The sequence below is a fragment of the Morchella sextelata genome (assembly GCF_020137385.1).
Source record: "Morchella sextelata strain SCLS chromosome Unknown scls_26, whole genome shotgun sequence".
NCBI classification, from domain to species: domain Eukaryota; kingdom Fungi; phylum Ascomycota; class Pezizomycetes; order Pezizales; family Morchellaceae; genus Morchella; species Morchella sextelata.
Window position 1 is genome coordinate 1,009,602 of NW_025408641.1, and position 22,186 is coordinate 1,031,787.

At 44.0% G+C, this 22,186-nt stretch overlaps 2 protein-coding genes across 2 annotated transcripts; one reads left to right on the forward strand and one right to left on the reverse strand.

Moving 5' to 3' along the window:
- Positions 1 to 7,485: 7,485 nt before the first annotated feature.
- H6S33_008531 (uncharacterized protein) lies at positions 7,486 to 7,914 on the reverse strand (the record flags this gene model as incomplete). Its single annotated transcript, XM_044839889.1, has 1 exon — positions 7,486 to 7,914. The coding sequence occupies one exon, from the start codon at positions 7,912 to 7,914 to the stop codon at positions 7,486 to 7,488; it is 429 nt and encodes a 142-aa protein (XP_044688076.1).
- Positions 7,915 to 20,705: 12,791 nt separating this feature from the next.
- H6S33_008532 (uncharacterized protein) lies at positions 20,706 to 21,415 on the forward strand (the record flags this gene model as incomplete). The annotated part of the gene is made up of 2 exons (XM_044839890.1): positions 20,706 to 21,264; positions 21,351 to 21,415. The coding sequence occupies 2 exons, from the start codon at positions 20,706 to 20,708 to the stop codon at positions 21,413 to 21,415; spliced, it is 624 nt and encodes a 207-aa protein (XP_044688077.1).
- Positions 21,416 to 22,186: the final 771 nt, after the last annotated feature.

Genomic DNA, 22,186 nt, shown 5'->3' on the forward strand with positions numbered 1-22,186 from the left:
AGCCTGGCCAGCTGGCCAGCTGGTGGCCATGGCTAGATCCGTGATCGTGAAGTAGGGCGTCGATCTTCATCTTGCAATGTGCAAGATTACTGACAGTAGAGGTGCCAACTTTACTGCACTGAACCAGGGCAAGATTCTCGACTAGATTAAACCAGTAGAACAATTTACAATTGTACACCACTGGCTTTAGCGCGCTTAATTGGCCTGAAGTACCATACGCCGCTCCTAGGATCCTGCCTTCCGGTACAAGGCTTCGAAATAAATTCAATTCCGAATGGCCACGTGGGAGCTCGAGCACGAATATATATCTAAATGAATGCAAGCAGAGGAGCTAGAGGCACTTATTCTAGCATAGCTCACGTACCGAAAAGACTCACTCGATAGCTATATAGTTAGTAGAATCTAGATCTTCCGGAGAAATATAAGAAGCGATTTCTTGTTAGCCCTATTTGAAACATTGTAGGTCAATTCGCACCCCGCGGCCGGTATATAAACTTCCGTGCGTACTCGAGATAAATAATAGGTATTAGAAATGTGAGTATTAGAGCCCAATTTCTATTGGATATTATGAAACATTATAGCTATTCATGTCAACTGGAAACATAGAAACTTGCATTGTCCGGCATTTGTTGTCTGCCTCGAACTCTGAATTTGGCTCTTTCTCTGTCATCGAGCACTTTTAGAATCTAGACCCCTGGGATTATCAAGATATTTCGTCAAGGGTGTAATTGCACCAGTCAATTCCTGCAACTTAGATTCGGACTGCATGTCACCTTCATCTAAACTTGAGACATCTGCCAGTAAGTTAGAACGTTAGAACTTTGCTCTTATAGATCCCTAGTGTCTTGTGCTGCATTATAGACATGGTTCCACATGGTGAACTGTCCTGTGCCGAGTGCAAGTAATTACATAAGTAAGCGAAGTCGCTAAAAAAATGAATTTAAGTCATCGAATCTGTTCTCAGGAGCTAGGCAGCTGCAGAGCTGGAGGTATGTTTTGATTCGAAAAGATATACCAAAGGTTGTTACAGGTCTAAACTGAATATCCGATCCTGTAAGAACTCAGGAAGCCTCTCTGCTATACAAAGCCCAATAGTTCCAAAACATGCCTACAAATAAGTGCATTTGCACTTACTGATAAAGAAATGTTATCGCTGTGAAATTTGGGTTTAACTGGATGTGTTCATGTCGCCTACGCATGTACGTACCTAGCTACATGTAGCCATACCATATGCCATATATTAGGTGACTAAGCAAGACAGAATATCCAAATTTGCAAAACTGAACCACGTGGCAAAATGGCGCAACATTAAATATACTTAACCTAAGCACATACTTATATCGCGGAAGACACGGTTGAAACATTACAAAGAACATGTGGGCACAAGAGGGTCGTCATATGAGGATTTGAAGGCTATTCTATCAACCTAACAGTCATCTCTAGCTAGCTCTGTCAACCAATTACTACACAGTGGAAAGCCTAAAGCCTTGCTGGTCGTTGAGGTATTAATTCCACCAATTGCCAACTACACAATCATCGATCTCCTTTAGGAATTTCTTTCTGCCAATGAGAATAGACGCTACGCGAATTTTAAGTAAGGGCTCTGTGCCACTCTCCGCTGTAATGTATATATATGATTACATAGACATTCAAAACTAATAGCCGCCACTTGTCAACAATAAGAATCGTTTCACGTAGTACATAACGTACGTAGAGCTAGAGAGGTAGAGGGTAAATTGGGCGAGACGAAGGGGATGTTAAGTCTTGGGGCTTTTCACTAGCAAATGGATGCCGAGCTTGTGATTGAAATCTGTTTCGTCCTCCGTCTCTGCCAACCCTCGATCTACCACGCTATCACCTACGCATTGGGGATTGTTGGTCCCATCTCCTTCTCCGTCGGTAAACATTCACTTTGGAAACAAAAAATGGCCTAAGAGGCGTCCTTTCGAGCTTCAGGGACTTATTATGGCACAGTGCAGCCCGAACCTCAAAAGCGGGCCGGCCGGAATGGAAGTGTGGCAATGTCGAAATATGATGGCCTAGACTCTTCAATTGTTTCTCTGTAGCCCGAGTTTGAACGTTGACTTTTCGGTGCGTAGTGACGCTTTCGCTGACACGATGCCTATATCCCGATTGCAGATCATTTGACACACGATTGATCGAGGCCTAGGTGTCAAGGCTAGTAACTGCACATAAAACACTAAAATATTCGAAGCAAAACAGGATACTAACATCTAGTTTACTAGTCCAACAAACAGCACTTGCTTTGAAGTCTGGTAATATATTTATATCTATTCTCACGCGCAGCCCGCCGCCCCATCCGTGCCTACCAATGAGTTAGAGAATTCTCTATCAGATATAATCCGATGAAGGCTGTGACCCGGGATAACTTATATTCTATTTGGAGGATATACATGCATTATACACTAATTTTGTCCGACACAGAAGCCTAATATCTGGTGGCGGGCACATCTACTGCAAGTGATACTCTCAGGGATCTTCACCTGCAGATGGTTTGGGGGGCAAGTTTATGCGGGATAGGTTATTGGTTTTTACTGCAGTTTCAACCGCTCAGTACATTCGGGCCCTACTTCATCCAACGTCTTCAAGGCTGTGGTGGGTCACGGTGGCTCATAGAGTGGCGTAGGAGACCGAACCGTCGAGAAAATATGTCAAGAAGAAGCTATGATAGGGCTTAGAGTGCATCAAATTTTCCGGGTCTTAGTAACCTGGATTGGCGGAAATCCGTACCATGGATTTCGGACGCCAAGGACGAAAATCTCAAGTAGGACAGCAGGGAGGCAAACATCTGGGAAGCTTGGCTGCATGGATCGTGCCCTCCATCTACCTGCTTTCGAGGTGTGCTTTAATGCCAAAGATCTTCTTCTCTATTTGTGGTTCTACCTCCTTAAACTGCGGCTGCGATAATTCTGGAGGATAAGACTAAGCTTAAGAGATCGAATGAGCCACGATTGAAGTTCTAGCGCAGTAAAAGAAATGCAGATTGCAATTGTATGTCAAAAGATTATTTGGTTAAGTTTTGATCTCGATATTCTATTCATGATATCTAGTAGATCTATATTAATAACTAACTAACGCCACGTCAGGTACAAAAAACAATAAACCAACCCAATCAACCTTCCCCAACAAGCAGTTTACTACAAATCTTCTGACTTACTTCCCAACGTGTTCGGCCTCGATTGGAGAATAAAATAAAGATACATCTGAGCCCGAGCCAAAAGTTCGAGACCACCAATGCTTCTGCGTCTCAGCATAGCCTCTGTAATCTTCTGAGGAAGGAGTATTTACAGCTGCGCACATAATGCTGATTCTGAGGACTAGCTCCCTTCAATCTACTAATCAAAAATCTGATAAAATGTTTGGATCAAGGCACATCAATAAGAGATCTCATAGGAACGAACGGCATGTTAGCGGGTCGCTACCAGAAATTTGCGCATCTGGGTACTAGCCAGGGGTTATACTGTGGCTGGTGCTCACGATTGATATAAAAATTCGCTTTTTTGCAAGCACATCCCTTACCCTAATCTTTTTATAAGTCACTGTTTCAATATCGTGGCTAGGATCAACGTTTGGTGTTTGGTGTGGCGCGCGCGCGGTAGGGGTTTTGCCAAGAGCGGCCCACATACCAATTAGAGCATATCTCTGCCACGTGACTAAGCTATTTTCCTGCCTTGCGCTTGCGCTTATTTTGATGAGTTTCATGCTCTTCTTCCGGTACGACAGACATGGGGAGCAGTTATTCTATGACGAGTCAAGCCACTTGAAAGCTTTAAGGTAATGATCGTGGCTAATTTCCGCACGAACAGTACCTGCATTAGACCCGATCAGTAGTTGTCTTCTACTGATCTAAGATAAGTACACGCTGTTGAATGTAGTTTAACATCTCAATGGCTATGTATTTTGATGTTTGTGCGGACAACGTGGGACCTCTTAGATTAGGTATTTGCATCATAGCCACAATAAATTGCTAGTATAGTCTATTGTACCTCTGGGAGAGTCCCGAGATCTACGTTACTGGGCCCGAATTTGTACCCATTTAGATCCCACGTTAGTACTGTGCTTGCTGGGACCATTTGTGTAACCACAGAACGCGATCTTGTCGCCTATTCAAACCCTGAAAAACCGGAACGGGACGTTGCTATCGATCCCCAGGTTCCGAGATCTAGATAGCTTAAACGCAGCCGAGAAGATCATATCAATCTATTCCAGAGATCGAGTCATATATCTATTTTACTTTGCTCAGGCAATTGAACTATCGAGCTGAATAAACCACTCGTTATGACTCTGCAGTGGGGTACCTTTGGGCAGCTGCAGGTAAATATGTACATGATACATCACAATCTCAAGGGTTAGGGGTGGGATCCAACATGGGTTAGGGTTAAATTTCTTTCTTTTGGGGCAAGATCGACGGTTATAATCCCAAGGATAGTAACATCTGAGTCATTTCCAAATATTCAACGCAAGTAATTATATTATAAAAAAATATTAGCGTGTCTCTCTTCCGCCCGATGATCGGCGAGGAGGAGTTTCGCAGTCGGCAGTTTTCCAAGAAATGTCGTTGTTGCGGGAATTATATTGATTTATTAACTCGTTAAGCGGCGCTTAAGCCTCACTAGTACGTCGTCTATGTAGTCATACATGTACTTCTACATGTAGTTCCTATCTTGAGGACGTCGCGCGATCCTGTGAGCACCTAGTACAGTCTTCTTGCTACAGAGCCCTATGCCGATACTACTATATCAAGTGGTTTCAATGCTGTATAGTACGATTGAGAAATTAAAGTGTTTTAGAGTCATGATATGTCAATCAATGACCTAATTAGGATACATACATATACATATACGATAATTATAGGTGAGGTCTTCCGTTTACTGTTCTGTGAATATCGTTTTCTCCACTCCTCTTCTGCGACTCCAATTGGCATTCTAATTGGCAGTCAGACAGTCACAAGGAGAAATAAACGGCCGCGGATGTCTGCACTGTACCTACGCCATATTTCACAGTCAGACAAGAATAACACCATGCATGCTGAGACAGACGTGCCAATTGACCAATCTCAATTGCAATGATTGATCCATCTGAATCAGTAGTTACAACTGCGATGCCAAGAGTAGGTGAGTAAAACAACTATACCCGCGTATAGTTCCTTCCTTGTAACTCTGTGACCCTGTAACCTATGCCCGGCCGCGGCCACAGATATCACTACCACCGTCACCGTCACCGTAGCCATATCCACCTCGGAGACCGTCCGGCCTCGATTGGACCCGAACTTCAAGGAAGAAGCATTACTTTCTTTCCAACCTGAAACCTCGGGCGAATGACTGGTGCGCTGACTGCGATGACCATACGAGGAAACACTCCCGTATGGCAAGGCATAGGAGGTAGCTAGCTAGCTTGATATGATTGTAGCAATGTATTAGCCATACCGGCGCTCTTCTGATGCGATGATCGATCCATCAATCCCCATCTCGCGGTGGTGCGGCCGGCGTGTTGATCGCTGCGTATGTAGCTAGCAAGTACTGTCATGGAGCTTTCCCGTGCCACTAAGCGTGCTTTTGATATCACTCGTTGCCGCCAAGCCAGCCCACCCCCGGCATCTCGTCTACAGGCACAATGGGTCTCGATTAGACGTTCGCTAAAATAAGCGGCGGAAGGAGGTGGAGAAGTCGAGTCCGGAGGGGAGGTGAGAAAAGGAGGGCCATGTATGTAGGAAGAGGATATGGTGTAGCAAGGCCGATCGACGGATGACGATGGCCTGGAAGCTCTCTCTCTCTCCCCCTCCCTCCCGACCAGACAGACGGACAGGCAGATGTCAGAGATTTGTTCCTCATGCCATTGCGCCATATCATGGGAAGCATCCAGCTTGCGCACCGTGCATGAATCTGATCCAATCTGATTTGATGCTGTTGGTTTTGTGTTTTTGTCTTCTAATCTGTCAAACCTGGTACTACTTTACCGGCGTAGTAGGTACAGGTAGGTAGGTAGGTAGGTGGAGTGGAGTAGAAGCGCAAGAAGCGCACATGTTTTTTTTTCGACTCCCATGTTTCCCCAGTTGAAGGAGGTCAGCAAAAAAAAAAAAAGAAAAAAAGGAAAGGGAAGGAAAGGAAAGGAAAGGGGAAAAAGAGCCTCACCAGCATGCACGCATCATCCGCCGGCTAACTTACCCATCCATCCACTGCACCCATCCACCACTGACACCCCTTCCCTTCCCTCCCACACATCCTACCCATGGGAGTTGGGGTGTCTGGGATATTGAGATGGAATGAGTGGGGATGATCTGAACCCCACTACACCCACCCAACGTCCCCACTCCAGATCGGCGACACAGCCCTAATTTCGCGTATCTAAATCTAGCGCCGTCTCTCCACCCAGGGAGGGTCCTCGGCAGCGTCACAAACGTCGGTCCCCCCCTTCGCTTCAACCTATGGACTCGCCACGACGTTGCCTATGGGGTAGGTTTCTACATACTACCTCGCCCTTTTCAATCCAATGTCCTTGGTAACCTACCTACACACACGGTGGACCCATCTAGGTAATCCTTCGCAGCTTTCCCCAATGCCCGTTCCCAATGCACCCCACCCTCCCTCCCCCTAAGCGTAAGTTATGCCCTTTTCCCTTGAAACGGTTTTATCTGGCTGTTCTTGCGTTTCCTTCTGTAAATTACCCCTCTCAATCTGGACCTGTCAGTGCAGTCAGTGCAGTCAGTCAGTCACATCAGCTGGAGCACGTGCACCGCCTCAAAATACGGCGGTGGCAGATGATGCCCGCATATGTTACTAGCTAGGGTGTGCAGTGGGAAAGGGCAACAAAAAAGGGTGCCAATGATCGAAGCATGTTCATGTAGGTACCACTAGAGGTAACGACCGCTCGCCCGACCGGGTTAGTAACCCGTTTCGGGCTTCAACGTCTGATCTAACTCTCTCGACCTCTCACCACTCTTTTTGACCTCTCCCTTTAATCGATCCCTTCTTTTCCGTTCCTCAGCCCCAGGCCGGTTTCGAAGGCCCGGGTGGTATGTTAGAGATCATGCAATGCACAAATGTGAGTCAATGGGAAGAGCTCTTTTCGGTTTTAAAAGTAACAGGATTCAATTGAAAGGAGAAAAAATAACTGAGCTAAGCTAGCTGTTCCACATTCGGAAGAAAAAGAAAAAAACATATAAAGTGCCAAGACATAAATATTGCATTGCATAGAAATACACCATCAATCAACCTCCCCCATAATCTAAGTAAAAAAAAGCAGTTTGACTCGATCTAGCGAATCCCCATAAAATCCCGTCTAAGTGTATGTCTAAGAAAAAACAAAAAAGAAAAACACCCAAATTAGGACTGGTGGTACATGAGATAGTAATACAATATCCACGAATGGTAGAAATCGAGAAATAACGAAATAGAGTACATAAAACAAAACACAAACTCAATCAAGGCCTCGAACTGAAGCTGTAAATCTCGACAGGTCGAATATTTATTCAAGCTCCAAGGTGAAGTCATAAGCTGCGCTATCATCGATCGAGGTGTAAGGGCCTTGAGAATAGTTGCGGCACTCACTCATATCGTACAAGTATGGTTTGGGAGCGGTAGGCATTGGTATTTCCGGAGTAGGTTTGGGAGCAGCAGGTGAAGGATTAGGACCTTTGGGGTGGACGCCAAAGTTGTTGAAATCGATATTGATATCTGGGGTGGTGCTCGAGTTCCCTGAAGCCCATCTTCCGCTGGGACGTTGGTACTCGTAGTAGCTGCAATTTGCACGTCCACAGACACCAGCCTGGAGTACCCTCTCGTATCTTGATGCTCCGCTGCAGTTGCCAGCACCATCTCCCTGTGAGCAGCAAGCCATAACAAGCTTGAGCTCGCAGCCGCAGCCGCTGTATTTGACAACTTTGAAATGGCACATGGTGAAAGGTTTGAGTGAAGTTTGGATCTAATTGAAAGAGGATCTTGATGGGATGGTGAAATTGATTGATATGATTGAGATCAAGGTATGGGAGTTGGGTAGTAGTAGTAATGAATCGATGTTTGAGAATGATAGAACTGGAGTTGGAAGCGTGAAGGGCGGTAGGCGCGTTTAAGTATCGGATGCTGTGAGTATGAGAAGGATAGAGAGACTGAAAGATGGAGGGAAGCTTCTGTCTTTAAACGCGGTTTCCGACATCAGTAGAATGACCGAGCTTTGAACATACTCAATCAAATGCGCAAGGCGCACAGTGATTTCCTCCGCCGCATAGTTGTAAATTCTACTTCGATAGAGGTCACAGAAATGTTTTCGACCGATCTCGGACAGATATCTAGCGTACCGTGATCTCGGAAGATTACATGTAACCATGGTGCCCAAGCTTCGCCCTAATGACGTCCATTCTTGCAGGAAGCTAGGTAAATTTCGACATATGGTCTATCTGAGGCTTCCAAACCGTTTCTTCGAACCTCGCCGCACCCTTTGGGCTTGTGGTTCATGTGTGCGTTATAGAGATTCTCCGAGAGTTCACAAGGCAATAATCCCTAAAATTTGATCTCCAGTGCGAGGCTACCTCAGGTGACATACGTCCGGGGGGTTATGAGTGAAAGGAAAGTTGGGATTGGATGGGTTTCAACTGCATTGAAAACCGTTAGAACGTGTAAGAATAACCGAGGATTGACTTCCAGGATACAAAGGTACCAGTAAGTTACTGACCATAGTTCAATAATTGCTAGGTCCCCCAGTGGTCTAAACACTGGAGTAAAAATTTGACCCCCGCCACCGTAGGCAGTGACAATTGGTGTGCCAAGCCTCCTCCTTCCTGGCTTTTGACCTCACCGGCTAGACTTCTAGATCGTTTTAAACCATGGAACTGGGAGGGTACTACTGAAGTAGACGTTTTAGGTATTTAGGCATGATGCACCTCCCCTCCTCTTTCGTTTAGTAATAACACATCGAGTAAAACAATTTGGGTTGGTATAGAGTAGTTGAATGTAGTAAATTTGGTTGTCGAGGCGATAGATAATACCGGGCACTCCAACTAACAAAGGGGATTCATGCGTTGAGTCTCTTAACATAAGCTCCGATCTAGAATTAGACGATTATTTTGTGGCGGGGTTGAGTACTTGGTGGTTATTGTTTCGACTTCAACATACTTTGTATGTAGTTAGCCATGGATACATAAGCAAGCAAACAAGTTCAAGCCAAAAATTTTTACCAAAGCCACAACTTCTCATCTTTTCTCTATTACCTTTCCCCTGAGGCTTAACAAACTCGGATCCTGCCCTGGCGGTGTGTGGCGCGCAGGCGCCAACGTTTGTGAACTACATGATACGCGCCCACAATGTGGGCCGCCAAAAATAGCCGCTCAGATCAGGGGAAGATCTCGCTAGCTAGTCCCATTTCCCCATTATTAAAGGTCTCGAGTCGGGAATCTGATGAACGATCGGAGAGAACACGAGGAAGGTAGTCTTTCAAAGAGATAATATTGCTGCCTTAGAAAGATTTCGAGTTAACATCCACGTGTAGAACGAGACAAAGCAAAGTCGAACAACATTTACCTAAAGTCAAGTACCTGCATGGCAGATTAACGTGTGAAATATTGTCGCCACCGATAGATGATTAGATAGGAAATAGCCGATCGTTTGGCTGACGGTCCAGTGCAGCGTTGATTTCATCTATCAAGCAGTTAGTCATGGGTTGACTGAGCCTCCAAACCCCACAAAAGGAGACACAGATACCTATTGAGATATCTGCCTAAATAACAATACCAGTAAGTCGAAGGAGACATGAACATACTTTCACATGGTTCTCAGCGCCATTATTGTGCTAGCTGCTACCACTGGCTGAAATTTATGGCACAGCAAGCCAATCAGGACTGTAGCGGACAGAGCCTCACACTAGTAGCTAGGAAAATATATTTCTCGGGTTCGATGATATCTCGGTGGCAAATCGCTATGACGTTAATGAGTTGTATGTACTTGATCTAATTGAATGGAAGCTGAACATAACCAATGATTCACTAATATTGTTGCCTGGAAATTAGTCCATGCAAACATGACAGTTCCTTGCAAAGACTTTCACGAACATACTTATGTGTAGGTAAATGTGCGGTTACTTCCTAATAATATTGGAATGTTCGTTTCGTATTTCTTTGAGTTCCTTACTTTAGTGAAATGGCGAGCTCGTTCGTTCGTTGTAAAGGCTGATACAGATAGGCAGCCGCGGTCCTAGTGCGGCGCAGGAACGTTATATTAGCGAGTTTGATGGAAGCGCCTTGATTGCGGGGAACGATTGGAAGTATCGAGGAGCGAGTTAAAGGCCCTTACCCGACACCCGAAGGTATAATATCGTAGATATAGAGCTTTGTAGATTGGCGGTACAGTATTGGATCTTTTGGCAAGACATTCTCCCAAACGATAAGATCAGATAAGATAGTAGCGGCAGGTACCTATTATTAGTTATATGTCAGCAAAGGCCCAGATCAATTGCAAGAGGAATGTATATATATACCAAGTAATTAATCCTTTGTAAGAAATTCCTTTCAAGGCTTTAAGTTCTTGAAAGGAATGAGCGCATCAATAACAATATAAGAGGATGCTGCCATCCGGACCGCCATTAAAAAATGAATGTCAGGCATATGAAATTTCGAAAACTCGTAATCGGAGAAGTAATTATTTTCTCTCCCTGAATATCTTTGTCCTCAAACATGATTGTTTCGAATTCCAGACCTCTACAGAGCCTGAGGACTTCTTTCACTTCCTAGTTTGGTTTTTTAAAAGTCCATGCCGGTGAAAATGGTTAAAATGCTGCAGTAATACCGCGGCATTCTTCGGAGGACTGTTGATTTTGCCCGTTAGGTGTTGTGGCTAGTATTAATAAGCCTTCATGCTAATATTACATGGCGTTCCGGGTATGGCCATAAATGAAAGGTCTATAACAGTATGTAATTCGTAGACGAGTGAGATAAGCGAAAACCACATCTCAAACATGTCCGGGATCTACATGACCAAGCGAGAGGAATTTCTGCAGGGCGATGTCACACAAGATCAGACCTCGCGATTGATTGAGTAACATCCGACTTTAAAAGTTCCCGATAAACTCTCCACGGTATTTTAAAGTGCATGCTTTGATTATGCGAGTCGTACCTTGTTACTTCTGATGTCAGTTCGAAATATCCGGGTATAGATGGGTGTCTCTCTCCACTGAAATCACATCTCATAGACCCTAGAGAGTATATACCGGTACATGAGGGGATGGAGCGAATGAAATAAAGATGGAGCTCCGCTGATTTGATATCTGCTCTCGGGCCCAGACACTCTGAGGCAAAATTATGAACCTTTGGTTAGGCAAGCGGGCACCGTCTGTCTCTGTACCTGCACGCTTTCATGCAAGCAGAGGTTTCAGAGACGCCTCGTAGATCTAGAAACGATTGATCAGCAGTGAACTGTCCAAGCTTTATATGAGGGCCATCGAGTTTGGGGATACTTTTCCACGTCGCAATAAACACATGTGTGTTTCAGCGTAACTTGGAAGTTGAAACAAGCCATTGGCCTTTAAGTTAAAGTTTCATATATGGTGATCGACCATGGTGTTAACGTTCATATGATACCCAAGACTCAGGCGATCCACGCGTGAGGCTTTGAGAAATGGTGACTCTGTTGCAAGTAGTATGTTCTGTAAGCATCACGACAAAGTGTGGTTGTTTCAGAATGAAAAACGGACGAGTGAGGAGGTTACATGTATGTATATGCTCTAGCATAATCGAGTGATGCGACAAGATGCGAAATTCGAAAAGTGAGGTAATGCAAATATGAAAATCCATAATGCTGGATGATCGGCTCTAGCTCTCGGCACATGTTCAGGCTGACGTGCTGTTCCTAGAAGTACATACCGGTACATCAATCAAATATACCAGCACACAGCATATGCATACATGTACTTACTGCATACGTTATATATATAAGCATACATGTAATTATATAAACTTCAAAAGAAAACTCACTTCATTGATCTTACTTCTTATCCCTTAAACTGTACCGAGCCTCACAGTTTTTTTAGGCCTGGCGATCGTCCCCAAGTAGGAAATCAGAACTCCTGGAATAAGTTGATATGATACAGATCAACCACACAGCGCTTCAGGGCTAGATCTAGAGAGGTGATATTGGTACCCAGAGCTAGAGCAGTATTAGCAACAAATCAAATCTTGATGTAGTAATAATGCTACCCACCATAGCTAAACATCCGTACCTTGAAAACCGGAGGAGTTACACTTGAAAGATAGAAAAATGCGGGTGTTTAAGGTTCAACGTCATTGTGGCCGTCGATTCACTCAATGATCGGCACCGCTTCAAAGATTATGTCCTGAATTCGAAGTTGACAGAATACGAAATCTGAAAGTACCCTGTACATTAACTGGTCGTATACTTTTATGTATACATATGTAGCTAGATCCCGGGACCCCTCAGAGAACACATATTAGTTTGAACTTACATCATGGGCAAGAGATAAAACTTTATATCGAAAATTAACAGCCTACTTCGCTACCAGCTTCTTAATCTTAATTACGATACCATAGGTATCTCCCAATAACTCGATGGTTGCGATGAACAAAGCTAGGCGTAGTCTAGACGTCGACGGTGCCGGTCGTTATTGCGCTATTATCTTGCTTTCCTTTGTGGTGGAAAAGATGTAAAGATACGTATACGAAAGGTCCAGGGGCTGTTTATCAAACTTTTCCAATTTTTATCGAATCAAACTGTGGCCGACAATCATCATAGATCGTCGATAGAATGACACTTAAGCCGCACAGGAGGCATACTAGTTTGTGGTGTGTGTGCGTGTGTTGGTGACAAAACCTTTGGCACTGCGGCTGGCTTTTGATATGTCAGTGAATTTGAAAAATCAAGATAAGTCTAGGTCTTCGTCTCGTTTACTTACGCTTCTGCACCTTTGTGAAATCGAAGGAAAGATGAATAGATTCGTCAAAATCTACTATAGAATTCGGACCAAGGAGGCCAATACTGAATTTGATCCTACCACCATGTATCAACGGCAAACGCTCCAGTTAATAAAGAAGCATCTCCCACTGGCACTATCAACTCGGTGCCTTAAGTCAATAGTGTTTCTTGCGCTTACCTGCTTACCGCCACATACGCCCTTAACTTCAAGGCAGTACTGCATTGATAGATCCACCGAAACAATGTATCGAGATAGCCACACCAATGCCATCAACCAAACACTTTCACCTTCTGTTGTAATGTCCTTAACTGAACACAGCCTCTACAATCAAGCATGGAGTGAGTCAAATAGGTTTTACTACAGTTATATGGGCAGCTATATGGCTAGCTATATATATATGAGCGGTACTCACCGAATCTCAATTTTCGCCGCTTCTAGAAGAAGCCCGACCACTCCATCCAACGGAATCATGGTAAACCTTAGTTGGAGATTTCACCGATAGGTTGCTCCTCTTGTCATTATGGTAATATTTGACGCCTGGCGCGCGCTCCTTACTCGGCCACCACCGCCTCTTCTTCATTCTCCTTCGGACTGACTTTTCCAAGCTATGTATTCATTGCTAGTACGTTTCACAAGCATAAGGAAACAAAAAAATAAAGAAGAAAAAACAGTAGTCCAAAGCTTACTCTCCTCGTGCTTGCCTGGGATATCGACCTAGTTCTGGTTCTCCATTCCGTGGCCCAAATAGTTTTGTGTGTACAAGGTACGTATATACTTACATAGCTATATAGACGCTTCTCATCATACTACCGATTTCAATTCAACCTTACAATGAATAAGCGTCAGCATTGCACTTCTTTATAGGCGATGGTGGCTGCGCTTAGTGCTTAACCTTGCTTACTTGCATCCTCTCCGATGGCAGGGTGTTGCACGGTGATATGATACCTGTTCGTATTAACCTAAAGTGTGGCTGCCCAGTAGGTTCTCCATACATGAGTTCAGCATGCATGCCGTATTCTATCCCATAAGGCAATTCAGGCACAAGCGTGCCTATGCTTCGTTGCACGTGGTGAGGTGACGGTGCATACACTAGAGTACCTAGGTATAGCTATATATGTGATATGTGTTGCCTGGCAGCTGGACGAATAGAAAGATGTTAAGACTACTAGATGCTCTTGGCCGCGTGGATTGAAACAAGAAGGAAAGAGGAAATCCAGTTACAATCAGGTAGTCCTTCGCTGGTTGGGTAGCCATTTCGATGCGTATGCATATGTACTGTGGTAGGCAAGCCATCAAAGGAATTAATCTTTCAAGGCGTGATTTTGTTGAATTTCCGATTATCAAGATTCTTACGTTTGGTTTTCATTCACTCGCAACTGCTGAGGGTTAACGAATATAGCTGGTTGATTAATCATGTTCGGAACATGTACCATCAAGTTGTCAAACAAATTTAATGTTTCTACAGTATCTACTAACTTTAGTTCCTTCAAACATTTTTTCTATATTTATCCTACTTATCACAGCCGGCAGAAGCCTTCGACCGCAGGTTCTGAGATTTGTTGGATTGAGAAGTTGACTAAATGTATGGTAATGTCCCAGCGCGGTCTACCTAAGCACATGCATATTTAGGAAGTTGTGAGACCATAGAAATAAGTTTGACTAGAAAGCTGCGCAAAATGGACATTTATGCAACGGTTTTGTTTTTTTGATCAAATACCTCCCTTTCAAGCCTACTAGGGTCGGCGGATGGAATCAAATTCTATTATTCGATAAGGAGTACTTATCATGATCAGATCGAGAGCCTATACATCCCTCACAATCAAGTTTTATGATCCATCGTCTATATCATCTTTCTCCTCTTATCTTTAACCCCTCAATTCCCCTCAAAACCACCCCTTGTTCCAATTGAGATAGAGCATTTGTGATGGTTGAGGTTGGATGGGCGGGATTTTGACTTGTCATTGGACGGTTTGGGATACTTCGGCGGTTGCTGTCGGCTAATCCCAGCCAATGATATCTGAGTAGAACATTCTGCTGGGGGCTTGGCGCGAACAATTTGCAGCGCCTATGCCGCCTGTCAAAATAGGAGAGTCTGTGCTGTAAAGGATCCGACGGAAGCTGGTATTCCAGATTTATTTGTGGATATTTTTCTCTTCCTGTTATGTCTCGCATGACCTATAAGCATTAAAACCTATGTATGTAGGATGGCCATATGGTATTAAAGTAATGTGTGGGGGGTATGATGGCCCACAATTTAGATCAACGTAAAAGACTTTATAATATACATTGAATGTAGCTATATTACCATGGCTATGTACTTTACTTACGCTATGTGGATAAAAGTGTCGACAGAGTTCCTATAGCTAATGCATTTCTAAAGTCTTAAATCATGAATTCGAACGTGGCACGACAATGCGACTGTACGGCGAAGTCTGCGGGGAGCATATAGCACGCAATCAAAGGCAATATAATATTTGAAAGCTTTTCGATACTAGTCAGCCATGAGCTCTTAACCATTCCTTCTTCTATTCCCCTTGACAACACCTTGCCCTAACCAACTAAACCGCCTCACCATGGCGACCCACCCTTCGAATAGCAGGATCCAGACACCAGGTGATCGGTATCACTTTGATCTGACTTGTATTATCTACTACTAATGGATCCTCGGGGCAGCTGACCAGAAAGTAATTATAAGACCGGTGTTGCGCTGAATCATTGTCATCGTCGTAAAGACTTTTAGCTAGCTAAATCAATTGTACTCTAAATAAAAATGAACAGCCAGGAGCTAAGTTGAAAATTAAATTTCTTTTTGCCTTAGCGCTTTCTAGTTTGGTGGTTCGCCCTGCATGCGCAGGCTCAACACACCAACCATGTTATAATTACCGCTAGAGTGATCGATCGGCCACAAAAGCATTGTCTATGATCTCTATGATGTATCATATCAAGCACATATAGGTACATGTACGTACATGTACTCACAAACTGAATAGTTATTTTCCTTAAAAAAGACGCACTTTCACGCATCTCATTCATACGTTATAATTATGGGAATAAGCATCATCAAATGTCACTCATATTACTTGTTAACTAGTGTTGGGCCTCATACATGCGCATATGCGCATACACTAAGTTCTCTCCAAGCCAGTGAGAAGTAAGGAGCAGTTTATTAGCCGATGTTCAAGGCTTTGCACTGCCTAGAATAAGGCACATCGGCTCTTAGGGATATGTGGCTGTAAAGTACTCTACATATGTATGCATCTATGCGCATGCAGAGTTAGCGCTGTAAGCCCCGTGAGAATGATGCTCGCGCTTGACACTAGTGACGAATTACAGACATGTACATGTACTTGCATGTTCGATCACATTGATGTACATGTGTACATACAAGTATCTAAGCAATCTTTTTTTCTTTTTGATGGCCATATCTCAGGTTCCATATGAGCAGTTCATCGCAGCTGTTAACATGCTATATATCACCAATTCTATAAAGTAAGTACAAGCTGTGACTTACCCTCCATGCTACGTTTGTTTTTGGATGTTTAAGCAATATGTGGTCTTAGAATAATAATCCTGAGTGCAATCTTACCAGCTCGCCAGTTAATTCTAGGTTTCAATCCGAACTTGCGTCGAGAGCATCAATGAGATTACCTTCCTTCCTTCCTTCCTTCCTTCCTAGCTAGGCCTGTCTCACCTTTAATCCCCACCTTTCACCACTCTTGGTACCTACCGCGCAGGTAGTGGGATGTTGCTTTTCGATTTGGTAGAGGAGGAGTCTCATGTCCAACTAGAGGGGCTTAGAAAGCTTTGTGTTAACCAAATTTTGCTCACCCCCTGCGTTTAATCACCTCATTTGTTGACTTCGCCCTCGATGCGGGTTCGCATTTTCCTTTCTTTGCTTTCTCCACTCCTTGCCGCCTATTCTACCTACCAACAAGAAATATAGAGTCACGATTCTCATACGTCTACCTAGAATCTCTAACGGTACTAAGCTTGAAGCAGAAGGCTCGGCAGATAGAAGTATTGATTAGAAGCCTCGGCTCTCTTTCTCATTCATTGACTTGGTTGACATCGAGCTACAGGGTCAACTTCTACGGGAACAAGCCTCGGCCTCGCTCACCTCCGACACAACCGGATCATTCTAGATCTCCCTCTTCGTCCACTCTACCTTTTTGTTTTCTATCAGCTCGTCCTGGATCGCAAATTTTCCTTGGGACCAGAGTATACTTGAAGTTCCCTAGGCTCCAATCTTCAAGTTTACTCGGAGCGTTGGCCTTTCGGAACACGTACACCTTAGTTCATCGATCGCGACCGGTTCACGGCTTTGCACGCACGAAAGACTTTGCACATACGAAAGAAGATATTCTAGTCTCCTCTATCGCCCTTCATCATAGATAGACGTACTTCGTTTTTTTTGAGTTTCACACTCTTGTATGCATGATGCCTGTGTATAGCTCCTGGTCAGAGGTCATCAGATTTAACCAAAGTGGCCATTTTTAACCCCCTCCTCCACCACGAACTCTGAAGGCGGCAACATGAGGCTTCGTATAATATAGGTTTCTCAATAGGGAGAATAACTCCATAATCTTATATACCGAAAATATCGATTTTCACAGAATTTTGTGGGTGAACTAGAACGTCAAGTTTGTATCGCCATATGGGTTCTTGGCCAAAATCACGAATCCTTCTCGTACTAAGCCACGTAGCTCCTTCAATAACTGTCGCGCCGCTATCAAATTTACAACGCTGGGCACTTATAAATACATCTACTTGTCCCTATAACACCAGACGTTTATGGTGTTAATGCGTCGTGGGCAAAAGCCACGTTTTGGTTGCTTCTGGCTCGAACCCGATCATTCATGTCACCGCATTGTATCTACAGCTACATGTTAGAGTGCAGGTGCACTCGAAATCGAAGTCGATTAAGTCTAAGATACCCCTTTTCAACTTACGTAGTAATTACTAGTCGTGATCAAGAAGTGCTGCAATTTCTAAGGCCAGTTCATCTACCTATTTCCTCTCATTTGACTTCTTTTCCTCTTTGACTAGAACACAAAAGGATTCATTCAACTTCTTGTCGGTCGCAATATTTACCGCCTTTTACTATCTGCGTCCCTTAAATCGATGCTTGCGCTGAGCACTCGCACGAGATCCTAGGCGCGGTGAATGACATTAGTCGGCTGGTTTTGTTACACTAGGCCACAACATGTCTAGCACGGGCGTTTATCCTTGAGTGTTAGGGCTACTTCGGGTATCGCGGTATGCTCGATAGCTAGACGTTCTTGGCGCGCGCGACCTGTACCGCGATCCCCGAGACAGCAGACGGGATGGAATCACAAAACCAAGCGCGAATTGCATTGTCGGAGGAGAATTTGATTCGCATTGGGTCTGATATATTGCTTTTATCATCTGCTATCATGTCTTATTTTGTTTGTAGTAATCTCTCTCAGATGTTTTTTTCTGGTGTTCTTGATCGTTGACTGCTGGGCCACATGAATACTTCTGTCGACGACGGGAATTGGGAGGAGTATCATACATCATCGAACCACCGGGATATAATAAGCATTATTTTACAAGAGGTATTTGGAGAAAAAATTGGACGGCTTTTGCGTTTCAGTTTTTGCTTTGTTTTCTCAAATGCCTTTTGGGCCGAGACTCAAACAGTGCAACTGGCCACAGAACGCAGCCACTGGCAAGGCAAATTTGTTAGTTATAATACAGCGAAAGCTTGCTATAACGGTACGCTCGGGACTGGAATTTGGTACCGTTATAGAGAGATTACCCTTATATAAGAGGTGATTGTGCTGAAATCCGGGCAAAAAGGACCGAGAAGTACTACCGTTATAGAGAGATTACCCTTATAGAAGGTACCGTTATAGCAAGCTTTCGCTGTATTGACATGCTAAGTCAATGTTTTAACGGTAAAAGACTACAATACTATAGACCTCTTTGATATATATCTAGGATACCATAAATTATGCCAACAAGGACCTAGGTTTCATGGCCAAAACTGTGAAACAAAATGAAAAAAGAAGTTCTACTTTGGGGTGTTCTTTCTCTAACCTTCTGCCATTTTTTTACCCCACCTTTGGGGGCTGTATTCAAGGAGGAAGGTTGACTGCTGCTAGCCGTAGAAACCGCCTAATGTACCCACTAAAATACCAGTTAAAAATCATAGAGCTTTCCAAATGACCTTGACAGATGTAGATCATTGAATTTACAGCTGATTTTATTTTTTATTTTTTTATTGATAGTGAAGTGGTGAGATCTTTAATGCATGCTCCATTTGCCAATAACCCGTTCAATAATGTTACACAGTTGACCGTAGAATCTACGGTGATATTTTCACTGCTTATACTGTATGGAAGACCGTAGACTCTACAGTGCTCTTTCTGTTGCTTGTGTTACACAGTTCACCGTAGAGTCTACAGTGCTCCTCCCAATACTTATACTGTATTGGACACCGTAGACTCTACGGTATTATTTTCATCGATAGCACTATGTGGAAGACCGTAGTCACTACGGTCTGGAATTAGTTGGAGTGAGTTAGTTAGGATAAGTTTAGGTTAGTTAGAGTTAGATCTTTGTTACATGTGCTGGTTGCCATACATATCATTCTAGATATATATGACAAAAAAACCGCAGAATTGTAGTCTTTTACAAATATTTTAATCAAGGGTAGCAAAGCCACGAAAACTTATTTACACAAATATATTTAGGTTCGGATCATATCATGTCATCCCATCTATAATCAACGTCTGCTAAGTCGTCTGTTGGAAGATGGTCGTATCTACTTAACCATGGTGTAGTGCATGAGATGATATGTAGACACTTCTTTTGAGTACGTACCGCCCTCATGATCAGCCAATGCATCATCCTTTCGTCTTGTTATATTTATCGATTTCTATCACCTCCGGCCGGCCGCAGCACCGTTGAGGTCGGTACATGTAGTGAGCAAAGAAAAGAAATTCGCATGTATTAATTAATTACTTGTTAATGTTATTGTTACTTTCTTAGACTAACCAGTTTTAGTGATGCTTCAATACATGTAGATTCCATGCTATCTGGACCAAACCATGGCCAGAAAACCCACGATCACGCTTACCAATTTACCAGTTAGCCGCGAAACGAGTGATTGTCCATGACGCGGCACACTGGATCCATATTCCCGTTTCTATGCAAACGCTAACTTAATGCGCATAAAAAATTTCAAATTTACATAAAACGCTCATGATGTAATGGTTCTGTAGTGTAATGGTTAGCACCCAAGATTCTGATTCTTGTAATCCCGGTTCGACTCCGGGCAGGACCTTTTGACTTATTTTGACTTGCCCGTACGTATCCTTTGCCGCACTTGTCGAGGGCGAGGAGTCTTTTTTGCACGAATATAAATAATATATTTGATGCCCGCTCTCTCGTCGAACATTGAACGGGATAATGTGTGAGCTTTCTCCTCTCAATTTTCCTAGTTCAGTCCAGCGAATATATATGAGTCCTCAGTGGCTCTTCATTCCAACGGCAGATCAGAAGGGCGCGGGCTCGACCTTGAAATATGAATTCAAGAAGAAACAATTTATATCTCTTACTAAATTGCTTCAAGTGGCAGGCCAAATTCACCACTTGAAAATTACCAATTTCAAGAACCAACCCAACCAGATCGTATAAATGCGCTTCTCCATCACACCAAAAGAGACCCCATCACACACAGCAAAGCAACTCTTACCACAAAAACAACTTACCACAATACAAAGCACTAATCCACAATTCCACCAAAAATGATTGACCACACCATCCCCAGCCCAGCAGCCACCTTCCGGTCCGCAGTAGCCTACATCGTCCGCAACTTTGTCCCACGGCAGCCCTCCAGAGCCGCTGGGCTGGCTGGTCATCTGAGGCGCGCTGATGGGGGGATGTTATTGCATAAGCGGCTTTCGGAAGCTACCCGCGTGCTTACTCCCTGGAGGCAGATCATGGTTATGATGAAGATTATGGAGCTTGCGAAGAGGCTGCATGATCATGAGTTTATGGTGTGGGAGTACAAGTGGATAATTGATAAGCAAGAGGGGATCCTTATGGGGATCATTCTAAGCGGGTTGGAGGGTGATGCGAAGCATGGCCCCGGGCGCGTGGTGGAGCGTCCACAGGTGGATGAGGATGCTGTGGCGCGGGCTACTGTCTTCTTCAATAATAGGGGGGAGAGGATTGCTGCTGCGACTGAGGAGATGAAGGAGGTTATACTTCAGAGTTCTAGGGTTGCTCCAGAGGTCTCGACTGATGCAGCGCTTGTGGAAGAGACGTATGCTATTCTAGGGGGCGATGGGAATAAAACACTCGGTGGGTTGGGGGTCTTTCAAGAGACAGTGGCGATGAATCCGTGCTTTTTTCAGTTGGTCAGGATAGCAACGGTTACTTGTATTAAGAATTGGTACCCATTGTAGTTGCAGAGCCACACATTGATGCCAGCGAGGAGGAGGATAACAGGTAGGCGTAAGTAAGGTTTTTAGATCAATGCGGTAAGTATGGTCGATGCTGGCGGGGATCAGAGCATTTGTTTGGCAGTATTGAAATTTAGATGAGTGTTTGGCAGGTAGTTATGGTAGTGCAAAGCACTACCAAAGATGATGTTTTCGATAGAAAAATAAAATCGAGGAGCGAGCCGAATGGCTTGGTCCTCATACAAAATCGAAGCTAGATTAACTGTCCTCCCATTGAAGAACATATCTCTCATGAAAGCTTGACATCCGGACCCGGATCAAATGATCCACGGGGTGAAATTTACCAAGTGCTTGACGTATTCCGGTAAAGATAGTTAGAAAGTAACTACCTATCCCGATCACCTGATAGATGGAGGAGTGATTCGAGGGTTAGTAATTAGCTCTAGGATCGAAACTTGTCTTCTTTGTCAAAGAGTTTCGCTTTGTTTCTGTAGATCTGGATGCTGTCGGGATTAAAATGCTTATGCTCTATTCGCAAGGAAGCTGGGAGTACGATGAGTGCTTCTAATATCCGTACATACCTACTCGTGCCTGAGGAATTGCGGGCAGCATTGCCGGCGGCCCAACCTTCTACTAGAGAGAAAATGAAAAAAAAGGGTGGTCAGCCATTGTTATTTCCCTGACCATGACCATGTGCTTTTCAGGATATCGCAAACTAGTCCCTTCTAGCAATGTTCATAGTTTCTCACTCGGCGCCCAACACCTCCTATAGGCCAAGTAACGAAACTTATTATCCTGATGGCGCAACCATGCACGCAACT